Source organism: Chrysemys picta, chromosome 18, assembly GCF_011386835.1.
Source record: "Chrysemys picta bellii isolate R12L10 chromosome 18, ASM1138683v2, whole genome shotgun sequence".
Classification (NCBI taxonomy): Eukaryota; Metazoa; Chordata; order Testudines; family Emydidae; genus Chrysemys; species Chrysemys picta.
The window spans coordinates 13,282,202-13,307,215 of record NC_088808.1 but is presented as its reverse complement, the minus strand read 5'-3'; the positions used below and the strand labels follow the sequence as shown (position 1 = coordinate 13,307,215).

The 25,014-nt window shown below is 53.6% G+C and overlaps 1 protein-coding gene and 1 non-coding gene across 3 annotated transcripts; one reads left to right on the top strand and one right to left on the bottom strand.

The window, feature by feature from the left end:
- Positions 1-3,975: 3,975 nt before the first annotated feature.
- TRNAR-UCU (transfer RNA arginine (anticodon UCU)) lies at positions 3,976-4,068 on the bottom strand. The gene is made up of 2 exons: positions 4,032-4,068; positions 3,976-4,011 (listed from the first exon to the last, which is right to left on the bottom strand). It is a non-coding gene; the product is annotated as a tRNA-Arg (tRNA).
- A 515-nt stretch (positions 4,069-4,583) lies between these two features.
- Positions 4,584-22,598, top strand: SLC27A4 (solute carrier family 27 member 4). 2 transcript variants are annotated; one of them, XM_065571909.1, is made up of 13 exons: positions 4,584-4,864; positions 12,037-12,283; positions 13,066-13,460; positions 15,438-15,596; positions 16,173-16,242; positions 16,367-16,458; positions 17,147-17,256; positions 17,897-18,106; positions 18,615-18,741; positions 19,400-19,537; positions 20,184-20,348; positions 21,194-21,340; positions 22,320-22,598. In XM_065571909.1, the coding sequence occupies exons 2-13, from the start codon at positions 12,123-12,125 to the stop codon at positions 22,475-22,477; spliced, it is 1,932 nt and encodes a 643-aa protein (XP_065427981.1). In that variant the 5' UTR covers positions 4,584-4,864; positions 12,037-12,122; the 3' UTR covers positions 22,478-22,598. The 2 variants fall into 2 exon arrangements, with proteins under 2 accessions (XP_065427981.1, XP_065427982.1); XM_065571910.1 differs by having other exon boundaries at positions 4,727-4,864; positions 12,117-12,283.
- Positions 22,599-25,014: the final 2,416 nt, after the last annotated feature.

The window sequence follows — 25,014 nt, the reverse complement described above, 5'->3', positions numbered from 1 at the left end:
GGAGTCCAGTTTTCTAGCCCCATGCCCTACCCATTAGACCACACTCCCTCCTCACAGAGCCCACACCCTGCAGGCAGCATTTTGGCTTTCCACAATGGGATGCAAAGAGCTTCCAAAAACATTGGACGTGTCCGTCCAGCGATGGGCCCAGCACAGCGTCTGCCTCCCCCCATGTTCTCAGAGTACTGGGGTAGGTGCATCTTCTGCACCGAGGACCAGTGCGCTGTGGTCTAAGGCTTCCTGTTCTGTGAATGGTGTCTGGAAGCCACTGCAGGCGGCTGTGAGGTCTTGCTCACAGTCTCACGGTCTTTGCTGCAGTGGTGAGAGCCAGGCAGACGTGGAACTCTCTCCAGCAGCCTGGGGAGGCTAGTAAACACCAGCAGCAGGCACTTGTCCCTTCTGAGGCCACAATCTGGTCTCTTCATGCTCCCTCTTGTGTATTGCAACCTCCTCTCATCTCTGCCCCTGCAAAATGCATCCCCCTTTCCCACAGCGCTGCCCGAGCCTGCCTGCTACTTCAATCATGGCACTGACTGTGTCTCTGTTTTCCGTTTGGAAACTGGGCTGTCCCCAGGAGCAGACTCGTGCTCAGGTGTTTCTCACCAAGGCTGGAGGGGTCGGAAGGGGCACAGGAAGACAATACTTACCTGCAGAGAGCTTGGCCTAGCCCTGCCTCCACCTGGTTAGGAACTTCCAACTGTGCCCAGCCTCTCACCCTCCCCACTTCTGTCCTCATGCCAGGACCCAGCAGGGGGGCTGGTGATTCTATGCTACAGAGGAAGTTAGAACACGGGGATGAGAAGATGGCCCAGAGCCGAGAATAGCTGTGCAAGGACAGGCTAAGCAGGGAGTGCGACTCTCCCATCCTGCTTGGGGAGCTGTGTGAGGGGGAGGGAATGCACTTTAAACAGTCATTGGGGCCGGGGGAGCTAGACTGGAGGGGAGTCTGGCCAGGTGCTGATGGATGAGATATCCTGCCTGCTTACCTTCCCACAGGGCCTGTGGGGGAAGTGTCATCTCCATCTACAGAGGTCTCCATAACTCCAGCCCTGCCTCTCCTCTTCCTCCACTCTTCACCCTCCTTCCCCTGACCCCTCCCTTTGCAGTTTCACCCACTTCTAAAACTGTGTCAAATGTCACACTGGAGCCACTTCCCAAATCAGTGGAAAGGCCAAGTCCCATCCCTGCTTCTGTGAAGTCCCCTCACACAATGCTCCAGTTCTAATGGCCAGGCCCCGATCTGGGTCTCAGCTGATATATAAGCTTGTGGCCCCAGACCAGGGGTTCTCAAACTGGGGGTCACAAGGTTATTACATGGGGGGTCACACGCTGTCAACCTGCACCCCCCAAACCCAGCTTTGCCACCAGCATTTATAATAGTGTTAAATTACAAAAAAATAGTGTTTTTAATTTATAAGTGGGGGTCGGACTCGTTGGTTTGCTGTGTGAAAGGGGTCACCAATACAAACTGCCCTAGACCATAAGCTCTAAGGTGAGAGTCCTCTTATCCGCTTGGCACCTGTTAAGAGACATGTGGGAAGTCCATTTATCACATAACTCTGCATGGATCTCACGACCCTACATGCAGGGTGTGTATATCTATTATCTCATCTAAACAAACAAACAAAACTGGGTTAACATGGAGTTAGGGGTATGTTTCTGAACTCCATTCATTGATAAACAAAAAAGATACTATAGTAAATCCTGAGCTTAAGGTTCTTTCTTAAATGTTATGACATAACTACTGCATCTTTCATAAATGACAGTTCAATAAACTCACTTGTAATCAAAGTACATGTAGAATCAGGTTTCTCCTTTCCTATTGGTGTAAATCAGGAGACACCCCAGATAAGCTACAGTGTAAAACTGGTGTAAGTGAAAAGAGAATTTGGCCCAAGGGCTGTCTCTATCAATGGGTTACCTTTTGAGGTGTCTGAATGTTTACAGTATTAATCTAGAAGAACACAAAGAATTGCTATAAAACTTGTGCTGACTTTCAGGAAGGCGTCTGATAGATTGTAAACTCTTTGGGACAGGGGCTGATATTTACCGTGTTTGTACAGCACCGAGCACCATAAGACCCTGAGCTGTTTGGTCTTTAGGTGCTACTGCAATATAAAAGTTAAATCATAATATTAAATTTCACATTTACAGCTGCACCACAACTTTCACAAGAACTTAATCTGGGGCCCATCAGTAAGTGGGATGAGTTTGGGAAGGAAATATTGAATGTTTTTCATATATATCCATGAAAATAAAGGCCTGATCCAGCTTCTGTTGTGATTGATAAGAGTCTTTCATTTGAGTTTAATAGAAATTGGATCAGACCCATAGTCCACACTTTACATGCATTTTTCAATACAACTTTAACAGGAAGTGTGTTAGTGCCTCTATAATAATAATAATAATAATAATAATTAATACCTAACTTTTATATAGCACTTTTCATCAGTAGATCACAAAACACTTTACAAAGGAGGTCAGTATCATTATTCTCATTTTACAGATGGGGAAACTGAGGCAGAGGTCCGTGAAGTGACTTGCCCATTATAATGAAGGATAGAAAAATCACTCCTTGGCTGGAAGGAAAATGGACACAGACCCTTTAAGACCAATGTGTGCCAATAAAGTCAGGGAAAATAGAGATGTCCTGAAGTATTCCTCCCATCATTCAAAAGGTTCACAACTGACAATAAGGGCAGATTCCTAGTCAGGGAGTTAGCTCAATACTGACATTAATGAGTCTGCTGCTCTTGTGTATTTGCGCGGCTCCCTGATGAACTGGGTGAACTTTTGGTAGAGCTGTCCTAGGTTTGTTACATTATTATTGCTCCGTAAGTTGGTGTTTTCAGGGATTCATAACTTGGCCATCGATATGTTAGAAATATTGTGTCTTGTCTCAAAGTTGCTACATCTCAGTCCGAGGTATTGGGTTTTATTTTATTTAGCGGTGTTGTGGATGAGCAGAAAGTGTTTCTGGCTTCAGAAACCCTTGTAGGGTAAAACAAAAACAAAAAACATATCCTTGATTAAAATGAATGTTCAGCCATGGAATAGCTTCAAATTAGACTCAAAGGGATCTAGGGACTGGATCCAAAGTCCAGTAAACTCAGTGGAAAGACTCATATTTTCTTCAATGGGTTTGAAATCAAACCCTTAGTCTTCTCTGAGTATGGAGAAATGTCAGGGACAGATGAAAGTCTGACTATGCAACCCCCACATCTGCCACTAAAATAACATTTTAGTCCCTGATCCTGCACTCAGTTCTGCAATTCATTGTTAGTAGGCTCTATGCCGGCTCAGCAGTCGATATAGATGTAGGGCTGGACCTTTAGCAGGTGAATAACTTTGTCATTTAGGTGTGTGGGCGGGGCTACTCTTTTGACTAAAGTTACCCACATGCTTAAGTGTTTGCAGGACCTGGGCCTTAAAAACCATCCTGCAAATAAACTGATTTAAACAAAGGATAGTTTCAGAAGGGTTAAAAACCGATATTTTTGACTCCTAACCCTTTCTTCCTCTAACAAATCTTGCCCTTGAAATAACATCAAACAAACAAACAAAAACAAACAGCCTTTGGAGGAAAAATAGAGTAATTTTTATGTTCCCCTATTTAATCACGTTGTGTGTGTTTTAAATAGCTAAAAAAGAACCAATTTTAAAAGAACTGCATAACTAACCAGCTAAAAACACTTCACCACAAAGCCGGGGAGTTTGAAAATAACATTGGCCAAAATTAAAACACATTTAGAGGTAACGCTTCATAAATGACCCCGTAACATCCTTCAAAAATACATCGGTTTCATAACACCAAACTTCCAAGTACCGAACTGAGTTTTAAAAATGCCACAGCGAAGCGCACGAGTTTGAAACTGACATCCTTCAAAAACGAACCGATTCACCAACCAACTTTTTCCGCACTATTACTCTCCAGCAGCCAGGCTTGCCAATGATTACCTGGGAGGCCGCAAAATACGACTCTGGTGGGACTCGAACCCACAACCTTTGAATGACTCCACCTGTCATCGAGCTAGAAGTCCAATGCGCTATCCATTGCGCCACAGAGCCTGTCGGATAAACTAAGGATCCTCCACATCCCCTTCTTGACCTTTGCAAGGCACAGCCCGACTCAAGCGACTCATCTTCTCCACCTCCAGCCGCTGGGATTCATTTGCAGCTCCGGCGCCGACCCGCACCCGCTCCCCAGCCCCAGGCGCCCCATGGCGCAGAGTTTGCAAAACTTCCCCCCTCGCACGCCGCCTCCTGACTCCTTCCAGACACTTTGGCAGCCCCGCGCGCGCCCCAGCTGGCCCCTGATTCACTGCACGGCCGGGCGGTAGCGCTGAGACACCAGACCGAGATGGGGGGGGTCCAATTAACTCAGGTCTACCGGGGGGGGGGGATGTGATGGGGGGCTGGGAACCGGCTGCGGGGCGGGGGGGGGAACAATGCCCGGAAAGTAGAAAGAGGGGAGTGAAGCGCCCTCTGCTTTCAGCAGGAGACCACGTGTAGGATGTGGACAAAAGAACTACAACTCCCAGCATGCCGCGCGGCTCCCAGCCCTCCCCCCTCCAGCTGCTCCCCTCCCGCATTGCTGCAGCGGCGGCAGGTTCCTCTGGGCAGGGTCAGCTCGGCGGAGGGCGGTGCAGGTGGACGCGGCGGCAGGAAGCAGCCGGCCGCCCAGCTCGGCCCCTTCAGCAGCCATGCGGGAGGCGCAGCCCGCCGCGCGCCTCTGACAGCCGGGCGCGGGGGGATGCGGGGCTGACAGCCGCTGGCGGGGGAGACGGGAGCCGCCGCAGCGCGGGGTCCGCTGGGGGACGGTCCTGCCCTAGGCGGGGAGCGGAGAGGCCTGTCGGGCCAAGGGGTAAGTGGGGGGGAGCTGGGGGGTCAGGCGCCCCCATGCAGCGTCCCAGTCTGTCCCCCTGGGCTGCTCATCCCCGGCCTGGGGCATGGGGCGGGGCAGGGCGGGGAAGCCCTCGCTGCCGGTGTGGGGAGAGATGGAAGGAGGCTACGGTGACTTTCCCTCCCCTTGTTGGGTGGGTCTCCCCACAGAGCAGCCTGGTACAGAGCTCCCCTGCCCGGCTTCAGGGGGGCTGATGTAGGTCGGGAAACCCACTGCTGCCCTTCTCTGTGTGTGTCTTTCTGTGGGGAGAGGCTGCTGTGAAAGGGGGAAGGGAGTGGGGTGAGCCATTGTTTGCTGGGGGGCATCACCCCCAGAAATGGGGGGTTAGGCTCCCTGCCGTGACTGAACAAGATTGGTTTATGGGTGGTGCTGGGTGGGGATGCTGGAAGGGAATGGGAAATCGCCGTCACCTCTCTTTGACTACATGACTGTGGTCCCCCTCTTGCTTTTAGTCCTCGGTGTCAATAGTTGAAAAGAGAGACTGCAGCTTTCTTTCCCTTTCGATCTGCAAACTTGCCCTTGGATAGAAGATCCGCCTGCTGCAATGGACCCGAGTCAGGTGGCGGTGTGAGGGTTCCTAATGTGACTGCCTAGCAAACTGTGGAGCTCTCTGTGTGTATCCCAGCTGGGTAGGAATGTAGTACAGCCCCTTTCTGAAAGAAACCAGAGGGAGGTGCACGGTTTGATGGCCAACCCTGTTCGGAGTGTCCAAACAGTGCAGTGACCAAACGGGGGACAAAAGCCTGGGTCATGCATTGTATTCTTAGTTCAACCTCTATGTTGTCTAAATTATAAGAGATGCTTTCTTGGTAGCATGAAACAGGGCCTGGTGTATATTGCTGTTGTCAACAGCGCACCCAAAAGTGTGCTGGGCTCTCTGTGATCCAATTGGAAAGGCAAGCTCCTTGCCTGGAAGCACCTACTGTTAGTTGCCCAAAAAAAAAAAAAAAAAAAAATCTCTTGTGCATTGTTAGTTGTTGTATCTCTCTGCTCATGGGTCACATCCTGTCCTGTCTGGTAGACCGTGAAGGTCTTCCTTGTACACTGCCACTGTTTTCCACTCCCTCCCCCTTAAATTCTTCATATCAGAGAAGAGTGAAACACTGACCCTCTGCATCTTTCTTTAACATAGTGCATCTGCCAGGCAGGCCCGGTTAAGCTCAATATCTCTTTTTATGACTCTGCTAGTGACCTTTGCACTTGGTTGGGTAATGTAAGAGATTTGATTGATACCATTATCTCAAAGGAGCAGAAAGAATGTAGGTAAGAACAGGAGGCTCAATTGAGAGCTGGTGTAACATATCTGCAAACTGGCCCCTTTAAGTTAGGTTCAGTAGAGAGACGTCCAAATACACTGGCCACACCAGCAATCATTGCTGTTTCTGGAGTTGCCCCTGTTGATATCAGCGCTGAGTCTTGCCAAAACTTTTTCCAGTTCTCTGTAGTTTGCAGGCGGAGGGTTTGTGTCTTCCTGGGCCTTGCTCAGCCTGCTTTGAAGGATAATGTCTGTTTCAGAGGGAATAGTGGGACTGTGGGGGTTTATTGGACCTGGAAAGAACTTTGAGATCCTCAGTTGAAAGAATCATAGAATATCAGGGTTGGAAGGGACCTCAGGAGGTCATCTAGTCCAACCCCCTGCTCAAAGCAGGACCAATTCCCAACTAAATCATCCCAGCCAGGGCTTTGTCAAGTGTGACCTTAAAAACCTCTAAGGAAGGAAATTCCACCACCTCCCTAGGTAACTCATTCCAGTGCTTCACCACCCTCCTAGTGAAAGTTATATTATGTATCTGCACCTGTATATTATGTATTGTGGGACTGCTGCCCCTGTCGGGAGGGTTTAATAGGACCCATGATTCCTGGTGTAGGAGAGAAAGCAGGAGGGAACGCTGGAGGAGATGGCATGAGAGAGATGGGCATTGGGTGGAACCACGGAGAGCTATGGAAAAGAAGAGAAGTAGTAAAAGAATGGAAGTCAGTGGAGAGGTTAAAGAATGGGGAAGACATGGCTAGAGCAGTAGTCTTAGCAGCTGTACTTTAGCTGGTGTGGCGGGGGAAAGGCATGGCATAGGAAGTGCTTGCAACTGAAGTTCCCAGAGGATGGGCTGTCCTCTGGGTACAGAGGAAGGGATGGATTTTTGGAGCTATTGCAAAGAAAGAGGCTGCAGGATTTGGTGAGGATTTAGGTGCCAGGGGAGGAGGAAAAAGAGGAACCAGAGCCAGCCAGCACTGATGCAAGCTAGAGTGATGGGAAGAGTGCTGGCAGGGCCGATGCTGATGGGACCAGGGCAGAGAAGGAAGGTGTAACAGGAAGTGTGGAGTCAGGCGTTGACTCAGCACCCTGTCACTCAAATCCTCACCGGTATACATTACTTGGGACCTGGATTGAAAGACAGGCAGTTGGCAGGCCAATTAACTGTCTGAGGGGCTAATTGAATCATAGAATATCAGGGTTGGAAGGGACCTCAGGAGGTCATCTAGTCCAACCCCCTGCTCAAAGCAGGACCAATCCCCAGACAGATTTTTACCCCAGTTCCCTAAGTGGCCCCCTCAAGGATTGAACTCACAACCCTGGGTTTAGCAGGCCAATGCTCAAACCACTGGTGGAAGTAATCCCAGCAGCTGGGACTATAGAAACAGACAGGAAGGATGTGCCAGGGAAGAGAGTAGGGAACCTGAAGGCAGGTGGGTGGGCTGGTCCTAACACTACTCTTCCTCAGAGGCAGGCAGGGGGAAGCTGGCTACTTATCGTAAATAGCATGTAAATAACACTCCAGGAGGTGGCTTGCTGATGGGCTATAATCAAGCCTGCTGGTGGTTCAGAACACCTGAAGTGGAGCTGGTGGTCTGATACTGAGGCTGGGAAATACTTTCAGGGGACTACTGTGACAGAAAAGTTGGAAGGAAAGATTGGCACAACCGTGGATGAGAACTAAGAGGTAGGCTGGGTTGTGGGCTCTCTAGGAACCTGGCCACACTCTCGCACACAATTGGATTGTGCCCTTTCTGGCTGGGTGCAGAAATGAAGTCCTGCAGGATACAAGATCCTGCTCAGATCTCCTTTGATGTTGGAGCATTGTTCCTGTGCTAGGCAAGACAGCCCATGAAAAGTGTGGAAGCTGGAGTAACTCCAGAATAGTGAGGCTTCATTGACCCACACGTGCATCACTGGGGAAGGGAGGAGCTGTTTGCATCACCTCCTTACCCTGAAGGGCAGGTCCTCCAGGGAGGTCATATGTTAAATCCACGTACCCCCACAGCCGCCCTATGTATGTCCCCTCCCTAGCCAGCACTGCTCACTTTTGGGGCATTGGTGGCTGCCTGGTTGTCCTTCCAAAAGGAGGCGGTTGCAGGCACCTTGCATAGTGGTAACCATCTCCATCTTTGGGTGGCCCTCACCTGTTCACAATCCCATTGTTTTTCCCTGTAGAAATATCACGACCACCAAGCCCGGCCTCTCCTGCTTTTGCTGGGGGAGCTCTGGGGATATTACTTGGAGCTCTCACCCCCTAATGATCGGGGAGTAGGTCTCTCATGGGGAGCTGCAGCTAAGTAAGTATTCACAAAAGCAAGCTAGCAGGAAAGAGTTGGAATCTGCCTGGCTAACTACCCTCCTCTCCTGGGTGCTTGCCTCACTTGGCTCCTGGGCTGATATCTCACTGGCTCGCCAGTCTCCAGGTCTCATCTGCACTAGGAAAACTAGGAGCAGTAAATCGCCATCACAGAACTGCCTCCTGCAGTGAGTGAGTTACGGGCCCTAATTTTCCTTGTGCCGGTGCAGCCAGACAAGCCCTGAATTCCTAATGTAAAAATCAAGCAGGTAAAGACCTGGTTTGAGCAAAGCCTCCCAGGCCCCCGCTTTATACCAGGAAGGAGCAGAAATGGGCACAGGCCCAACATCACGGCCTGTCTTGGGAGCAGCTCCTGCACCTTGATGCTCTGTGAGATTGCTGGGATGCCCTGAGGAGGTTCCACGGGGTGGGACTCAGGTTTTTTTGCTCCTGGCTGAGTGCTGCCTGCAATCCCAGCACTTCTGTATCTAATGATCTGACTCCCTTCTGCAGGCATCTGGAGTGACTTGGTTAAGTGTGTCCAGCTCTGTCTCCCCTTGGAAATTGGGAGTGCTTGGCACACAGCCAGCTTGGCGATGGAGTGCCAAATGCCTCAGAAAACATGTGGAACTGGCTGGAGAGGGACAGACAGATGTGGTGCTTTGAGCAGGGTGCCCATATCAGCATTGTGATCTGCATTAAATGCTGGTGTTTGTAGGAGCTTTGTGAGTCTGATACCCATGGAAAGAGGCTAACTGTGGCTCAGGGAAAGTTTCCCCCAGTCCTGCAGTGAAATCTACATGGTCAGACCCCTGCATGGAGTTCCTCTGTAGTCAGTAGGGCCCCTTGTGAGTACAGGGCTTTGCCCACAGATGGAGCAGCCTGCAGGAGTGGGGCTTAGATGGGCTGCAATGAGTAATGCTTTTCCCCCCATGTAAGCACAAATATGTTTGTACAGCACCAAGCGCGATAGGGCCCTGACCCTGACTGGAGCCTCTCAGAACTTCTGTAATACAAATACCCACGTACCTTATTATCGTAGCTATCTGTGATGCTCCCCATTATACCCATTTTACAGATCAGGGAACCAAAGCACGGAGGTTCAGTGGAAGAACCAGGAACAGAGCCCCGCTCTGCTTCCCCAGCCCTTCCCCCGACAGAACCAGTGTATCACAACACAGTGTGCCAAACAAAGAGCAGGTCCCTGCCCAGGTGAAAGGCAGGTGTCTCAGGGAATGGGTGTGTTCTTGGGAGCTTTCAGGAGGAGGGGGTTAAGGGGAGAGCTTATGGATGTTAATATGGAGCAGGCAGGGCTGGAAGTTTGGGAGAGTCTGAGATCCTTGAACTGGGGGAGGGATTGCACACAACATTCCCAGGAAATCTGAGCCCATGATCATGTATGGGTGTTATAGGAGTTCCTAGGGGATCCAGTCAGCAACCAGGGCCCCCCTGTGCATCCTCATTTTATTGGCTTCTCAGATGTGCATCAGGGCTCACATCCCTGGGTTAGATTCCTGCATTAACAGCCTGTCTGCAATAAGCAGGATATTCTCTCAGCACTGCTGTAGCTAACCTCGGAGGAGAGGGAGAAGTGTGTGATGCCAAAGAGATGGGTCCTTCAGTGAGCTCAACAGCAGCTGCGCTCCCACATTTGTCTGGGGAGAGTGAATCCCAGGGGATGACTGCACAGAGCACCCCCCATCTCCCCCAGACTTCACCCGGGGACCAGAGAACTGAAAGAATCCTGGCCAGAGCTTGTAATTGTGAGGGGATCCCCTGCTGCCCTGATCGCTGTGGGGCGTTAAATCCGCAAGAATGAATAGGAAATGATGTGTCAATTTCCTTCCCTTACACCCTGTGTCAGGAAGGATCAGCCTTATCTGTGGGGCCTTGAGCTCCCGGCCTGGGAGATTAGCCTGTGGTTGCCTTCCCCGCTTGATGCGCAGCTGCTACGTGGAAGGATCCCTCTATAGGTTGCTGCCCTTCTGCACCACTGCCAGCAAAAGTGTCAGTTCACAGGGGTGGCCTCCCCATCTGGTCTGGCCCCCCCATGGGGGCGGGAAAGTGGAAATGCAGGAGGAGAGTCACAGCTGACCTGTGAGTCTGTAGGAGAGAGTGTCTAGCAGCGTGTGCTTGAGGCTAATCACTGGCATTGCCCTGTGCCCCTTGGGAGGAAGGCATGAAGGCTTTGCCTACGCAGCCCCCTAGCCTGGTCATTGCTCTGCTGCCCCCTGGTGGTGCGCATCTGGGACACACATCTGATCTGTTCCAGGAGCCCATCGGTGATCACCTTACCTGGGATCTGGCTGCACCTCAGCTAGGAAGTGGCATGAGCGTATGAGAACCTGCAAACCCTTACAGAGCACAAAGGACTTAAATCCTGTTTTCTGTCCTAGTTCCTGTTATGTGCATGTGTGGGTTGAGGTTTTTTTAAGTCCTGTCAAAGGAGCATGCAAAGCTGAAATGCTTAGTAGGCCATGTGGTCTAGCACTTAGAGCCAGAGCGTGGGGTGCAGGAGGAGCTAGCCCCATTGAGTCACCAACTTGCCAGGGCACGGCCGGAGAGTCGAATCCGCTTTGGTCATGGCAGAATTGGAGTAAAGTGAAAGGAGGAGCCTCGGTATAAATTGGAGGCTGATGCTGAGTTTTCCTGGGTTTGTAGGGTTGAAACATACTTGTCACTGATGCATTGCTTTCCAGACACTGTCTGACAACTGCACAAGGGTCCCATGTGTATTATCCCCAATTTACACATGGGGAAACTGAGGCAAGGAGGTGGCATTACTTGTCCAAGGCCACAGAGAGAGTCTGTGTCAGAACTGGGATTAGGCCTCTGTTTCCCAGTCTTGTGCACCAGCTACTGGCACACGCCTCCCCGCTATCTCAGCATCTGTCAGATTATGTCCCCAGGTGCAATTCCCCAAATGTGAAGGGCCATATCTCTGGCAGGGGTAAATCAGCAGAGCTCCACTGGCTTGACTGCAGGGTGTCTCTGTGACGTGAACGGCGCTAATCGAGTTACACCAATGGGGGTTTGGCCCACTGGGTTTCACATACGGTGCTGTGGAACAGAAATCTGCCTGGCTTGTTCCCTGGTTCTTATCCTGCCATTTTACCTTCTCCCAGTTCCACCCTGTGTCCCATGCGTCCCCTGGAATTTCATGACTATTTTAGTTCATGCGTGTGGTAGTTTGCTGAGGTTATGGTCTCAGTCCCGGGAGACACCTGCTTTGTGCAGGGCTAGACACTATTGGCTCTTCTCAAACCAGCAGATGGAGCCACGTCTACACCACCCTAGTGAGCTGTGCTCAGGGGTACGTGGCTAAGTCCAGGCCCAGCCAGAGGCCACGAGACACACTGACAGTTGTCATTTCAGACGGTGCCTATTGGTAGCATCTGCTGCTACCAGTCAGTTTACAAGGAAGCCCAACAGGGTGCCATGCAGGGGTTCAGTCCTGCTTGCCTTACTGCCATGCATGGCCTGCGTAAGGGAGCAGAATTTAGCCCATGTTGCCCTCCCCATTCCCACCTTGACACCTCCCAAAGCAGGGAAATTGCAGTTTCTTTGTCACTCCTACTTCAGGTTGGCGTCTGCCTTGGGGATCCCCTGGGAAGCATCAGAGTGAGAACCAGCGACTGATCTCCACCGTCTCTCCCCCACAGGCCAAGATGTTGCGGCTGGCTGCCCTCACCGCGCTCTTTGTGCTCTTCAGGCTGGTCCTGAAGCTCTCCTGGGTCCAGGTGATCCCTGCCCTCTTCATATTCTACTTGGGTTCCGGGGGATGGAAATTCCTGCGCATCGTCTTCAAGACAATAAGGAGGGACGTCACGTAAGTGTCCTCTCTGGAAACTGCCCTCTCTCTGTCCCGTTTGCATTAAGGTGACCCCCGGTATGGAACCGGGTAGGGGAAGCATCCTGCTGTGGCCGGGGCAATGCAGGGATGAGAGGGGAGAGCTCTGAATACCAGCATCTTGCCTACACCTCAGCCCCCTGCTGAGGTTACTCAGGCAGCTCAGTGAGGAATACAGCCCCTGCCAGGTGAGGGAGGGAGTTGCTTTTGGGACCTGAGATCTCTCTGAAATCTCTGGCCGAGTCTCTCCGAGATATGATTGCAGCTGAGATCCCGAGGCTGGCGACTGTCTCTGACCTTGGACTTCCCTCGGTCCCTAAAAACACTGACTTGGCAGTCGGGTGTCTGCACTCTGGGCCTGGCTCTCTGAGCCAGGGCCAAGGAGAATGTACCGGGATCAAGGATGAGCTGGCTTCTAGCCAGGAGTCCTGGGGGCGTGGCTCGGAGGGAACAGGTGCCCTGTGGCCTGTTGCACAATATCTGCTGCCCCGAGGTGGCAGGGCTGTTCCTTTAGCTCATCTGGGGGTTGGGGAGGAGCATTTGTAATCCACTGTGAGGGGAAGGGGCTGGGTTCTACCCCCTTCCCTGCTGCTTGGGTGTAATCCGTTTCTGGTTATAAAGGGTCTCTCTGGAAAGCTCCACACGCAGATCCCCTGCTCCCCCTGAGCGATGGGAGGGAGACCCACAGTCTAGGCTGGGTCTGGTTGCATGGCCTCCATGTGGATCAGTGCAGAGAATCTTCTGTCCGGTTTGGTTGGCAGCACGGGGCTAGTCCTGCTGAGGGTGAAGTGGCAGGTGTGGCGGCACTTGAGGGGGAAGAACACCATCCCCAAGATCTTCCAGGAGACGGTCCGCAAGCACCCAGAGAAGACGGCACTGATCTTCCAGGGAACGGGTGAGAGCTGGACCTTCCGCCAGCTGGATGAGTACTCCAACCAGGTGGCCAACTACCTGTACGAGCAGGGCTTCCGCTCTGGCGATGTTGTGGCCTTGTTCATGGAGTCCCGCAACCAGTACGTGGGTCTCTGGCTGGGGATGGCCAAGATTGGGGTGGAGGCGGCACTCGTGAACTCCCACCTGCGCATGGAGGCCCTGCTGCACTGCATCAACATCTCCAACTCCAAGGCCGTCGTGTTCGGGGCCGAGATGATGGAAGGTGAGAGGAGTCAGTCGGTCGTGTCCCCAGACATGTGCTTGGAGGTGGCAAAGTAGTTGGGCCTCCCAACGCTGTGCTCCTTCCCCTTCTCCCCCCATCTTTGCTGGCTAGTCTGGCTCGGTGGTAAGAGTAGCCGCGGCTGTCTCTCCTAGGGTGGGTGTCTGAGCTGCTGTAGGGATGTGTGTGGGGTGATTCCAGGAGGGCTGCTGGCATGAAACCCCCTGGCTCTGTTGCTGGAGGGTGAGACAGAGCTGGCTTTGAGGTGGGGGTGCATTTTGGCTTAGGGGAGTGTGGGTGTCACCAGGGGCCACCCAGTGGGGTAGGTAGGGAGTCAAGAATCGTAATGTGACACTGCTGTGAAATCTGCTGAGCCAGGGTCTCTAATGCCAGGGTATCAATTGGGGGCGGTTTGCCGCCATGAAAACAGGCACCGTTCTGGCAGCCCCCCGACCTGCTGGGGCTTTGCACCGGACGCTAACGCCTTTGTGATGACTCCATGGGATCGGGGAAACACCTGCCGAGATCTGAGCCGCGTAAATGCCCAGGAAGGAGAGTCCTTGTCTAGAATGAACCAAGGGGCTAGAATATAATAACTAAGGCAGTTGGGAAAACTTAGGCTGAATATCAGTAGCTGGGGGACCCCTGTTAGGTTGTGGAGCAGTCTCCAGAAGGAAGCTCCAGCCCTGGGGATACGTAAAACAAATCTCAGAAAATATAGTAGTTGGTTCAGATGAGTCACTGTCACTTCAGGCTGCTGGCTCAAATCCAGCCCTGGCTCATAGTGACTGAGGGCCTCATTCACCTCTGTAATGAAGTTATGCCAGTGTAAAGCAGGCCCTGAGAGCTGTTTGGCCGCCTTGTGAAATGAGTTTGCTGGGTCTCAGCCATGTCCCCAATGGACAAGTGTCACCTAAACCATCACCCCACTGATCCTTATCGGTTTCCCCTTAGCAGAGGGACCCAGTACCAAATAGGCAATAGAGACTGACTTCTCTTGTCCTGACGGTTGGTCCCTCTGGCGTAGGGATGAGGCCCTGTCTATACTGTGGATAAACAGAGGTCCGCTACTTCCACTTGTGAACATTTCCCTGTCACGTGATGGCTTCACCATCACAGCTCTGGCGTTTGGTCACACGAGTGAGTCAAATCAGGGCACCAGATGAAAGCAAGCTCCCGTTATGGGGTTAGTTGTGGCTGTTGGGTGATCTCCCCCATCGCATGTCGGTGCGGTCTGTCTCTTCTCCCAGGGGCAGAACTTTACATTTGTTAGGCGTGATTCTCCCCTGGTCGCCTGCAGCCCCCATGCCCAGATCTCTCCAGGTCACACTGCAGTTTGGCCCCATCTTCTTGTGCCTTTGTCAGGGCGCTGGAACAATTTGAAGGTGGGGGTGCTGAAAGCCATTGCCCAGAACTGTATGAGGGAAGTTCCTCTATTATTGCTCCAAGCCAGGGGGTGTTGCCACACCCCCAGCGTCACTAGGTCCAGCACTCCTGGCCTTTGTCCACTAACGCCCGCAAACCTCATCGGTGCTGAATTCACATCTGAGAGGCACCTGGCTGGGGGCAGAGAAGGGAATGGGAGTTTCTGATTTTCTTTTTTTAATAGAACCTACAATGGTCCTGGGCTGTGGCCAACAAGGACTGTCCAGGCTTGGAGACGGACAGGTGCCTTCCTATTGTGCTGGCAGCAGTTTCACGGACTGCCTGCAAGTGCTCTGAAGAGTCCAAGTGTCACTGCTCTAGACCGTAGCCTGAAGCAACCTGGGTGAAGCAAGTTCCTGAGCCAGTTGCCCTCTTAGGCTGGGGCGAAGGCCGCCCTGGGCTGGGGCAGGCTATGGGCGTAACGTCGGCTTGGACAAGCGTGTGGGGGAGTTAGCTTTGTAAACCTTCCCACCCCTCTCTTGGTGCTCCTGGATCTCAATGTCTCGTAGATGTCCTTTCTCAGAGCTCCTGTTTCGTTGTCTCCTTCCCTCCCAGCCATGCAGGAGGTACAGCCCTCCCTGGGGAAATCTGTTCGTCTCTTCTGCTCCGGAGAGAGGAATCCAGAATCTGCACCCCCAAGCACAGAACACCTGGACCCCTTCCTGGAGATGGCTCCTCGGCACCTGCCAAGCCCCCCAAAGAAGGGTTTCCTAGGTATGTCCCATGTTACGAGGTGTGCAGAGGGAGGGTGGGTTATTGTGCCTCTGAGTCTTTGCGCTGTTCCCATGTGTCATCCAGCAATGGCCATGGATAATTCTGGGGGTGGAAACAGTGGGGTGAAACACATCCAGCCACGCCCATGTAAGCGGCAGAGAGCTGGAGCGCGTGTAACTCCCCAGTCTGCTGACGTGTGACTCTTCGGCACCAAGCTCTGGGAAGCTGTTGCTCAACCCTGGCCTGCTGTTGTGCAAGCCGGGCTGAGCTAAGCACCCATGCACTGACCTCTTTGGAGGTCTCCCGTCGGAGTATTGCCCAGCCTGAACCCACTTAGCTTAGTGAAGAGCCTGGCACGCTCTTGGTGCTGTACAAATAACGAGGCCGGCTTGGGCGAGCGGACTCGGTGGCAGCCCGAGGTGGGGTGGCCGTAGCCAACGGGCAGGGAGCGAGCGCGTGTTCAGTTGCCTGGCTTGATCCAGCACGCTGGCCCTTCTGGCTCCCCGGGAAAGAGCGGGTTGTGAGATGCTGCTGTGATGCTGAATCCTCTCTCTGCCTCCCCCACTTGCCGTCCAGATAAACTCTTCTACATCTACACCTCCGGCACGACGGGGATGCCCAAGGCAGCCATCGTGGTCAATTGCAGGTAAGGGGGGGCTGAGCAGGGGCAGGCCATTGCTGGGTGCAAGGGGAATGGGGGTGGGATCTGGACCCTGCTAGCAGTGGAGGGCTTTGCTGGGCTACTGATGCACCCACTTCTCCTGCCCCAGGTACTACCGCATGGCATCCCTGGTGTATTACGGATTCCGCATGAGGCCAGATGACGTGATGTACGACTGCCTCCCTCTCTACCATGCGGCAGGTATCCGAGCTCCTGCTCACGCGTCTCCCTGCCCAAGCCTCTGTAGCCCGTCTCCTTGCCCGTGATGTCGGCAGACTCTCAGTCCAGGGACTGCTGCAGTGACTGTCGTTCCATAACCGCCAGCTGCTCTGTGCTGAGGAGGGGCTCGCCCGTCTGTCCCCACTGGATCAGTGTGAAGGACTGGGGTCTTCACAAGGTCCATGGTAGCCACTTTGCAGTACTGGCAGCCCAGGACAAGGCAGCTAGTGGTTAGATCAGGAAACTGGTAGTACAGACCCCTGGGATCTGATTCTGGCTCGTCACCGGCTCCCTGGGTGACCTTGGGCAAGTCACTTTGCCTCAGTTTCCCCATATATAAAATGGGGTGACGATGCACACCTTCCTCTGTAAGGTGCTTAGAGACCTAAGTGAGGGTATTGAGGGGGCCCATTAGCACCACTACTGATGGTGACTTTGGGAAATGGGCACCTCCCACTAAGAACCTACCTGAGTCCCTCCAGCTCCATCGAACAGCCCTGGGATGGAGACACCTTCTGGTGCCTACTGGATCCTGGGCTGGATTCAAACCAGATGCCTCAAGGTGAAAGGCTCCATGTCCCCAAGGCAGCCTGTCCCGTTTTTGGGATCAGCCACCCTCTCCCGAGAGGCGGGAGGTTAATGGTTTCCCCTTCGCTCCCCTCTCGCCCAGGTAACATTGTTGGGATTGGCCAGTGCCTCCTCCAGGGGATGACTGTGGTGATCCGCAAGAAGTTCTCAGCCTCTCACTTCTGGGATGACTGTGTGAAGTACAACTGTACGGTGAGGCAGTGGGGGTGCAGGGGCCTCGTGGCGGGACGGGGGGGGGTGCAGGGGGAAGAGCTGGCCGAGGAACCCCGAGAATCAGCAACTTGCTGAGAATCCTGGGAGTTGGCAGCGGGGCCCTTGGATGTCTTGAAACCGAGGCTTTGGCTGGCTGTTTCCTGTGGAGATCACTGTCACTGCCGCTGGGTCTGATGGGGGACAATAGCTTTCGCTCCAGACACCTGCTGTGCTAGGCGCTGTACAAACACAGAACAAAAGCTGGTCCCTGTTGTAATGAGCTTACAAACCAAGTAGTTCCATGTCCTTTCCTTGCTCCTGTTCTTTGTTGTGTCATGCTCCGGAGGGCAGCCAGGGTGTTGCCTCCTGCAAGCAAAACAGGGAATGCCAGACCGGTTATTCAAATTTACGAGGCGGCAGCCCGCTAGGTGGGAGGCACAGAATTAGCAAGCAGGATTCCTGGGTTCCATTCTTGGCTCTGCTCCCCAACTGTCCCTCCCCATCTGTATAACGGGGCTGTTAACACCCGCCTGGCTCCTGGGGGCTCGTCAGGGTTGACGCTGCTCAAGTACTCTGCGGTCCCTGGGTGGAGGGTGCTGTGGAAGGGCGCAGTGTGCCATGTCTCCCTTCCCCTCCGCAGATCGTCCAGTACATCGGGGAGATCTGCCGCTACCTCCTGAACCAGCCGTCCCAGGAGGTGGAGCGGCGGCACCACGTGCGCATGGCGCTTGGGAACGGGCTGCGGATGTCTATCTGGAAGGAATTCATCTCCCGCTTCGGGATCCCCCAAATCGCCGAGTTCTACGGTGCCACCGAGTGCAACTGCAGCCTGGGCAACTTCGACAATAACGTATGGCCCCGTCTGCTGGCTGTGTCCTTCCGCCAGCCGCTGCGGCGTCTCCCCACCCCCTGCAGCCTGGTCCTCCCTCCCCCTGGCTGCCGAGGGCAACCGTGATGTCTCATGCAGACACATGGCCTCAGTGCTCCTGGTGGGATGGTTCATGCGCTCTGTGCTCGGAGAGCTGGCAGAGCAGGCCATGGTGAGGGGCTAGGGATGGAGCAGACTTGGGAGGGGATGTCGGGAGACACCCCTTCTGATCCCGGGAGAGGACTGAGCTGGGTAAGCATCCCTCCGCGGGGCAGGTGTGAGGCCCCTCCGCTGACGTTGGCAGGGAGCCCTGAGTGACCTTGGGAAGGCAGCAGATTGTGTCTGGTCTCTGGGGTGGGGGTGGGGTAGCTCCCGCATGCCCTGGGCAATCCCTTGGGCTGGCAGCTGGGGCGATAGGAGGGAAGCGAGGGTGAGGGCAGAGGACTTCCAGCTGCCATTGGGCTATGTCTCTGCATTCTCTCGATTCCAGGTTGGTTCCTGTGGCTTCAACAGCAGGATCCTGCCTGGGATTTACCCTGTCACCTTGGTGAGGGTGGACGAAGACACCATGGAGCTGATCCGTGGGCCAGATGGACTCTGCATCCCCTGTAAACCAGGTGAAGGGGGATGGGGCGATGCGGGGAGCAGCCTCTATCTATTGGTACTTCCCTCTGTCCCGTGTTGCATGAGCCCTGAACTTGAGACCTGATTTGTGATTAGCTGTGCAAGAGTCTCCGTTCTGACAAGCATCCAGAAGCATCCTCTGCTGTCATTGGAAACGGTTCCCCCTTTTGGTGGCTCTCTGCACCTCCAGGGCTCCAGTTCAGTAGCGACTGGACATAGTTACCAACCCTCGGAGGTTGGGTGTCAGGTGTGAAGTGAGTGTGATGGTTCTCAGCCCAGATCCCATGTTGCTGCTATCACTATCACAGCTGGCACTCCCTGGCCATCCTGGGGGCAGTTTCAGCGGAGAGCCAGGGACTGAATGGGCCATGGAGACAGGGCAGAGAGAGGAGCTCAGTCGGAGGTCTCTTTGGGTCAGGGTTGAGCTCCGTTGGGAGGGCAGCGTGAGGGAAGCTTGCTGAGGTAAACTGGACACTGGTGCGCTAAGAGATGTTTGTACAATAGAGCCCCCGTGTCCTCCCTAAAGCATCTCCTCTTCCCGCGGAGTCAGGATGTGTGCACACCATGCGGGGCTGGCAATCGCTATGTACTCGTCTCTGATACAGCAGAATGGCAGGGACTGAGCATATCCCTCACTCTCTCTACCCGCAGGGGAGCCGGGACAGCTGGTCGGACGCATCATCCAGAGTGACCCTCTGCTGCACTTCGACGGGTACTTGAACCAGTCGGCCACCAGCAAGAAGATCGCCCATGACGTGTTCGCCAAGGGGGACTTGACGTATCTTACCGGTGAGGGCCCTTGTCCCCTAGCTGCAGAGGGTGCACCCTGAGAGGAGGAGGTTGACGCTGACAGGTTCACTTGGTCTCCAGGGTCGCCTTGCGAGTCCCAGCAAGGCCTTTGGTCAATCCTCTGCTTGCTGTCCCTATCCATACCTGGCGGTCTCGCTCAATCACACTTACCCTTCCAGAGCCTCCCATCTGCCCTCTCTAACCACTTTGCAAACAGGAATTAAGAATCCCAGCCGCACTCCCTGACCCAAGAACTGGGGCGGGATACTTTATCCTTTTGAGACCCTGAGGGGAAGTGATTTTGTCCAAGGTCACCCAACGAATCCAGTGGCAGGGTCTTGGTATATTGTTACGCCCAGGTTGTTGCTTTAACTACTTGACCATGCTTCCTTCCGCTGCTCTGCGCGGCCCAAGAGCCAGGACTCCTGGGTTCTAATCCCAGCTCTGCCCACGACTCCTGGGGGGCAGGTCGCTTCCCCTCTCTGTGGCCCCAGTCCCCAGCTGTTGAATGGCGCTAACAATCTGACCTGCCTCAGGCTGGGGGATAGTGAGGCCTGGCTGGAGGGCACTCTAGAAGAGCAGAGTGTTACGGCGACTCCGACCCTGGGAGCCTGTAGGCTCCTCTGACTTCCTCCGGCTCCCGCAGGAGACGTGCTGATGATGGATGAATACGGCTACATGTACTTCCGGGACCGCACTGGGGACACCTTCCGTTGGAAGGGCGAGAATGTCTCCACGACAGAGGTGGAGGGGACTCTGAGCCGCATCCTCCACATGACAGACGTCGTCGTCTACGGGGTGGAGGTGCCAGGTAACCAGGGCTGAGGGGAGCGGCCCTCTGCTCTTGCCAGCCTTCCTTTGTCCTAAGTTCAGGGGTGATGGCCCTTCGTCCCTTTGGCACTTGGTGCCTGGGCCCTGGTCTCCATCCTGAGAGTCTCATTGTTTATCCTGCTGCATGGGAGAGGGAGGAGGAAAGGTCAGGATTGGGATGCAGAACCTCCCATCTTTAGGCCTGTGGGTGAATGAAACACTTTAGGTGAGAGTTTCCAGTCGATCTGGTTTGCCTGGGTGTGAATGACAACACAAGGTGCAGGGCAGAGCCAACCCCATTCTCGCTAACCTCTGGCGTTAACTCAGCCAAAGGCAGCTCTAATGGGATGAGGTGGCCACTGGGTATTGCTGGTATCTTGGCTTGTAGGGCAACGGTGTCCAGCCAAAGCCAGCGCAGAAGTGCTGAGAGATTGGGGCTTTCCTGGATGTGTGTTCAACCAGGGGCTGATGCCGGAGACGCTGGCAAGGGGGTCGCTGTTGGGGGCTGAGGTGTATGTATGTGGTGCTGAAGGATGGAGAGTGTGTGTCGCTGATGCATTATTTAAGGTGAGCCTTGGGGCTGTGTGCGTAGTGCCTCTGCCTCTTAAACACATTGCTAACGGCCTGGCAATCCAGAGCCCTCTGGATTATCTGTCTTGTTGTGGGTTTCTGCGGCTATGTTGTGTCTTGTTTTAGGCATATTGCTGCAGGCCTGGCAAGCTGTGTCCAGGGCCAGCTGGCGCACCGAGCTTGCTGAAGCTGCTCCCGGGCTAGGGTGTGTGTGTATGTGAGTGATTGCACCAGCCCCCTCCTACTGTGTGCATCACCTTCTGTCCTGTGTTCCAGGCACCGAGGGGAAGGCAGGGATGGCAGCCATTGCTGACCCCAAGAATTCCTGCAACCTGGAGAGCTTTGCCAATGAGCTGAAGAAGGCCCTGCCCTTGTACGCACGGCCCGTCTTCTTGCGAGTGCTGGCAGAAGTCCACAAGACAAGTGAGTCCGCCCCAGCTGGGGGCACTTTCCTTTTGAATTGACAAAAAGCCGGGAGTGTTCTCCTGGCTTCCGGAAAGGACCTGTCTGGAATAGGGGAGACTTGAAGTCAGGGGTCTATTCCTGACTGTCACTGATTCAGTGTGTGACCTTAGGTGGGTCACTTCCCCGTCCATGCCGCAGCTTCCCCCTCTAAAATGGGGGTGTCCTGACCTATGGCATGTGGGTTGGGGCGGCTTAATTCTCGGCGTGCAAAGGGACTGGAAAGTCTCACTTGTTAGCAAGTCCGTTTTTCTTTTTCGCTCCCTCCACTGGGATGGCGTCTGGGCGTTTGACACCCGTGTACGCTGGTGACCACACGCCTTGTAAAGCTGTGGGGCGCCAGGCCCTGGCTCTTGGATGTCTTGGCCCCTCTGGTTGACTGATTGTGTCTTTAAACCCAGCGGTCGGTAGTGACACTCTAGCATGAGCAGGGAAGATGGGGGGTGGGGAGGTGATGCTGAGGCCTGCACTGTGAGCTTTCCATGGGGCCATGGTCTGCAGCGCACGGTGAGAGAACAGTGCTGGTGGAACGCACGCTCGCTCAATGTGGTGCTCTGTCCTCCTCTAGGGGTGGCTGGGCCTCATAGCAGAGGGTTCTCAGTCAATAGAGACTCTCACTTTGAGATGGAGAGGCCCTAAATTCAGTCCCTGATGCAAACGGCTCACCAAAGGTGCGGCATAGCCCTAGAATCCGGTTAGCAAGGGTTATGTCTGCTAGTCCCATCTCAGCCATGCTGTGGGCAGGATCTGACAAGGGGTGGATGGGCTGATTCTCTCTTTGTGGGTGGTCCTAGAGGCAGTGGAGGGTGGCAGGCTTGATTTCCAAAGAGGGAGGCACATATTGAGAAGGTGGAATGGAGGAATAGGGATCTACCATGATATCCACAGGCCACCTTCCTTCCCCACCGCTGCCCCTAACTCCTTGCTGCTTCCACCCCAGGCACCTACAAGTTCCAGAAGATGGAGCTGCGCAGGGACGGATTTGACCCCGCCGTGGTGAAGGACAAGCTGTACTTCCTGGACTCCAGGCAAGGCTGCTACCTCCCGCTGGACATGGAGGCCTTCAGGAGGATCCAGTCAGGACAACAGAAGCTGTAATGGGCGAGGCTCTGCAAGTCGCCTCTCGGATCCCTCTGATGTGTCAGAACGGGAAAGGAAAGGGTTAAAGGATGACACGAAGGGCAGGCACGGGCTTTATTTAACAAGTTTTACACACGCAGATGGGTGTGTTTGATGGGGTGGGGCAGGAGGTTACGTACCAAAGTATAGAATCATTACGGCGTTATTTTCTACTTCATACCAGAGTGGCCCCCTGGGCTGTGAGCGTGGGGTCTTCTATTCATCTATGGCCAGGGATGTGGGACTTTTGCCAGGCCAAGATGGCAAAGATCAGGGGCATGGGACCTTCGCCAGGCCAAAATGGCAGAGATGCGGGGCGCCACCTTCCACGAGCCTCCATTTCCCTGCCATTGTTTATTTCTCTCCTTTGCTGTCCTACTCACACTGCAGAGTCCAAAAAGGGCTGGTAGCAGTGGTGCCTCTCTCAGGCCCCGAAGGACAATGGGGGCCTGGCCCTTCCTCAAAGCAGCTAAGCTGAGGTGAGCTTTGCACTCCACACTGAACCAACCAGCTGGCTGGGGGCCATCATGCAAGGCCAAAAACATTGCCTTCTTTGCGGTTCACCGTTGAAGCATTGCAACTTTGGGGAGGTGTGGGAGAGCATACCAGGTGCGGGGGGGGGATATTATGGGGCTCAGAGGAGGGAAGGCAAGCGTCTCTGCCATGCCTCATTCTTTTCAGGGGATAATTTTTCTATTTTAATTATCATACTTTTTTTTTTGGCCTTAATTTATTGTATTTTTTTTTTAACCAGCGCACAAACCTAGGGCAGAGTGACGGGGGCATCCTGGTGCTAAACTATCCTTCTCTTTTTCTTTGTTTCTCACACGAGGACATCCCCCTTCATCTGGGCCTGATTCTTCTCTTCCAGAGGTTAGGGCACAAAGGCCACAGGCAGGCAGTTCCCAGGCCTACCTGTCCAGGAGCAGGAGGGGACTGGAGCTGTGACTTTGTGGAATTGAGCCTCCTTGGGGCTGCTCTCAGCTGGAGTTTATGCCCCAGGTGAGGGGTGCAATGCTGCTGATCTGGTGTCATGGCACCTGCCGATCTGGCTGTGTGTCATGCGCCTCACCGTTGTAAAGACCAGGCCGTTAATCACATGGCTTTTATTTTCTTGCTCAGATTTTGAGTACCTGCAAACCTTGTTGGTGGGCCAGTGCTCGGCATCTCAGAAATTCCATCTGTTCACGTTCGAAGTGCATCATCCTTAGCTGCATTTGATTCTGTGTGATCCCATAGGGGGGCTGGATGAGAGAGCAGGAAAGATCTATTTAAGGGAAACCACATGTGTTTACACTGTAGCAAGATGAGTCCTGAGAACAGTGTCTCTGTATGTCCATCTGTCTATCAGCACGGTAGGCATCTGCTTTCTTTGGTATGCTTAGAATCATAGAATATCAGGGTTGGAAGGGACCTCAGGAGGTCATCTAGTCCAACCCCCTGCTCAAAGCAGGACCAATCCCCAACTAAATCATCCCAGCCAGTGCTTTGTCAAGCCTGACCTTAAAAACCTCTAAGGAAGGAGATTCCACCACCTCCCTAGGTAACCCATTCCAGTGCTTCACCACCCTCCTAATGAAAAAGTTTTTCCTAATATCCAACCTAAACCTCCCCCACTGCAACTTGAGACCATTGCTCCTTGTTCTGTCATCTGCTGCCACTGAGAACAGTCTAGGTCCATCCTCTTTGGAACCTCCTTTCAGGTGGTTGAAAGCAGCTATCAAATCCCCCCTCATTCTTCTCTTCTGCAGACTAAACAATCCCAATTCCCTCAGCCTCTCCTCATAAGTCATGTGCTCCAGCCCCCTAATCATTTTTGTTGCCCTCTGCTGGACTCTTTCCAATTTTTCCACATCCTTCTTCTAGTGTGGGGCCCAAAACAGGACACAGTACTCCAGATGAAGCCTCACCAATGTCGACTAGAGGAGAAAGATCACGTCCCTCGATCTGCTGGCAATGCCCCTACTTATACAGCCCCAAATGCCGTTAGCCTTCTTGACAACAAGGGCACACTGTTGACTCATATCCAGCTTCTCGTCCACCGTAACCCCTAGGTCCTTCTCTGCAGAACTTCTGTCTAGCTTGATACCGGCTGCCAACTAGACATGGAGCCACTGATCACTACCCATTGAGCCCAACAATCTAGCCAGCTCTCTGTCCACCTTATATGCTTGTGGAGGTCCAACACCCTGCTCCCCTACCCCCGAACCTGTTCTGCCCTCACAGCTAAATCTGAGCATGAGTGATTTGGATTTTCCCAGGTGCTGCTCCCTCTTGTTTGGTTGTCCGTTCTGTAGTGGGGGGTCTGGGTTGGAAACTGGCACAAGGAAGCTATTTCATGTGACCAGAGGAGAATTTTCACATCCCTCCCCTTGTCAGAAATGTCCTTGGGAAGGGGGAGATGATTCTTACCTGGGGCTGGATGTGAAGAGACCAGCTGCCAAATGGGCATGTTTGCACTCATGACACCCAGGCTTGAATGAAGGAACCTGAGTCTCGCTCACATACTCCTGTGG

Bases quoted from the DNA above. Each gene is read 5' to 3' on its own strand.
- SLC27A4 (XM_065571909.1), top strand. From the start codon at position 12,123: ATGTTGCGGCTGGCTGCCCTCACCGCGCTCTTTGTGCTCTTCAGGCTG. The intron at 16,243-16,366 runs GTAAGGGGGGGC...CTCCTGCCCCAG, and splicing joins GCCATCGTGGTCAATTGCAG to GTACTACCGCATGGCATCCC. The intron at 18,742-19,399 runs GTGAAGGGGGAT...CTCTACCCGCAG, and splicing joins CTGCATCCCCTGTAAACCAG to GGGAGCCGGGACAGCTGGTC.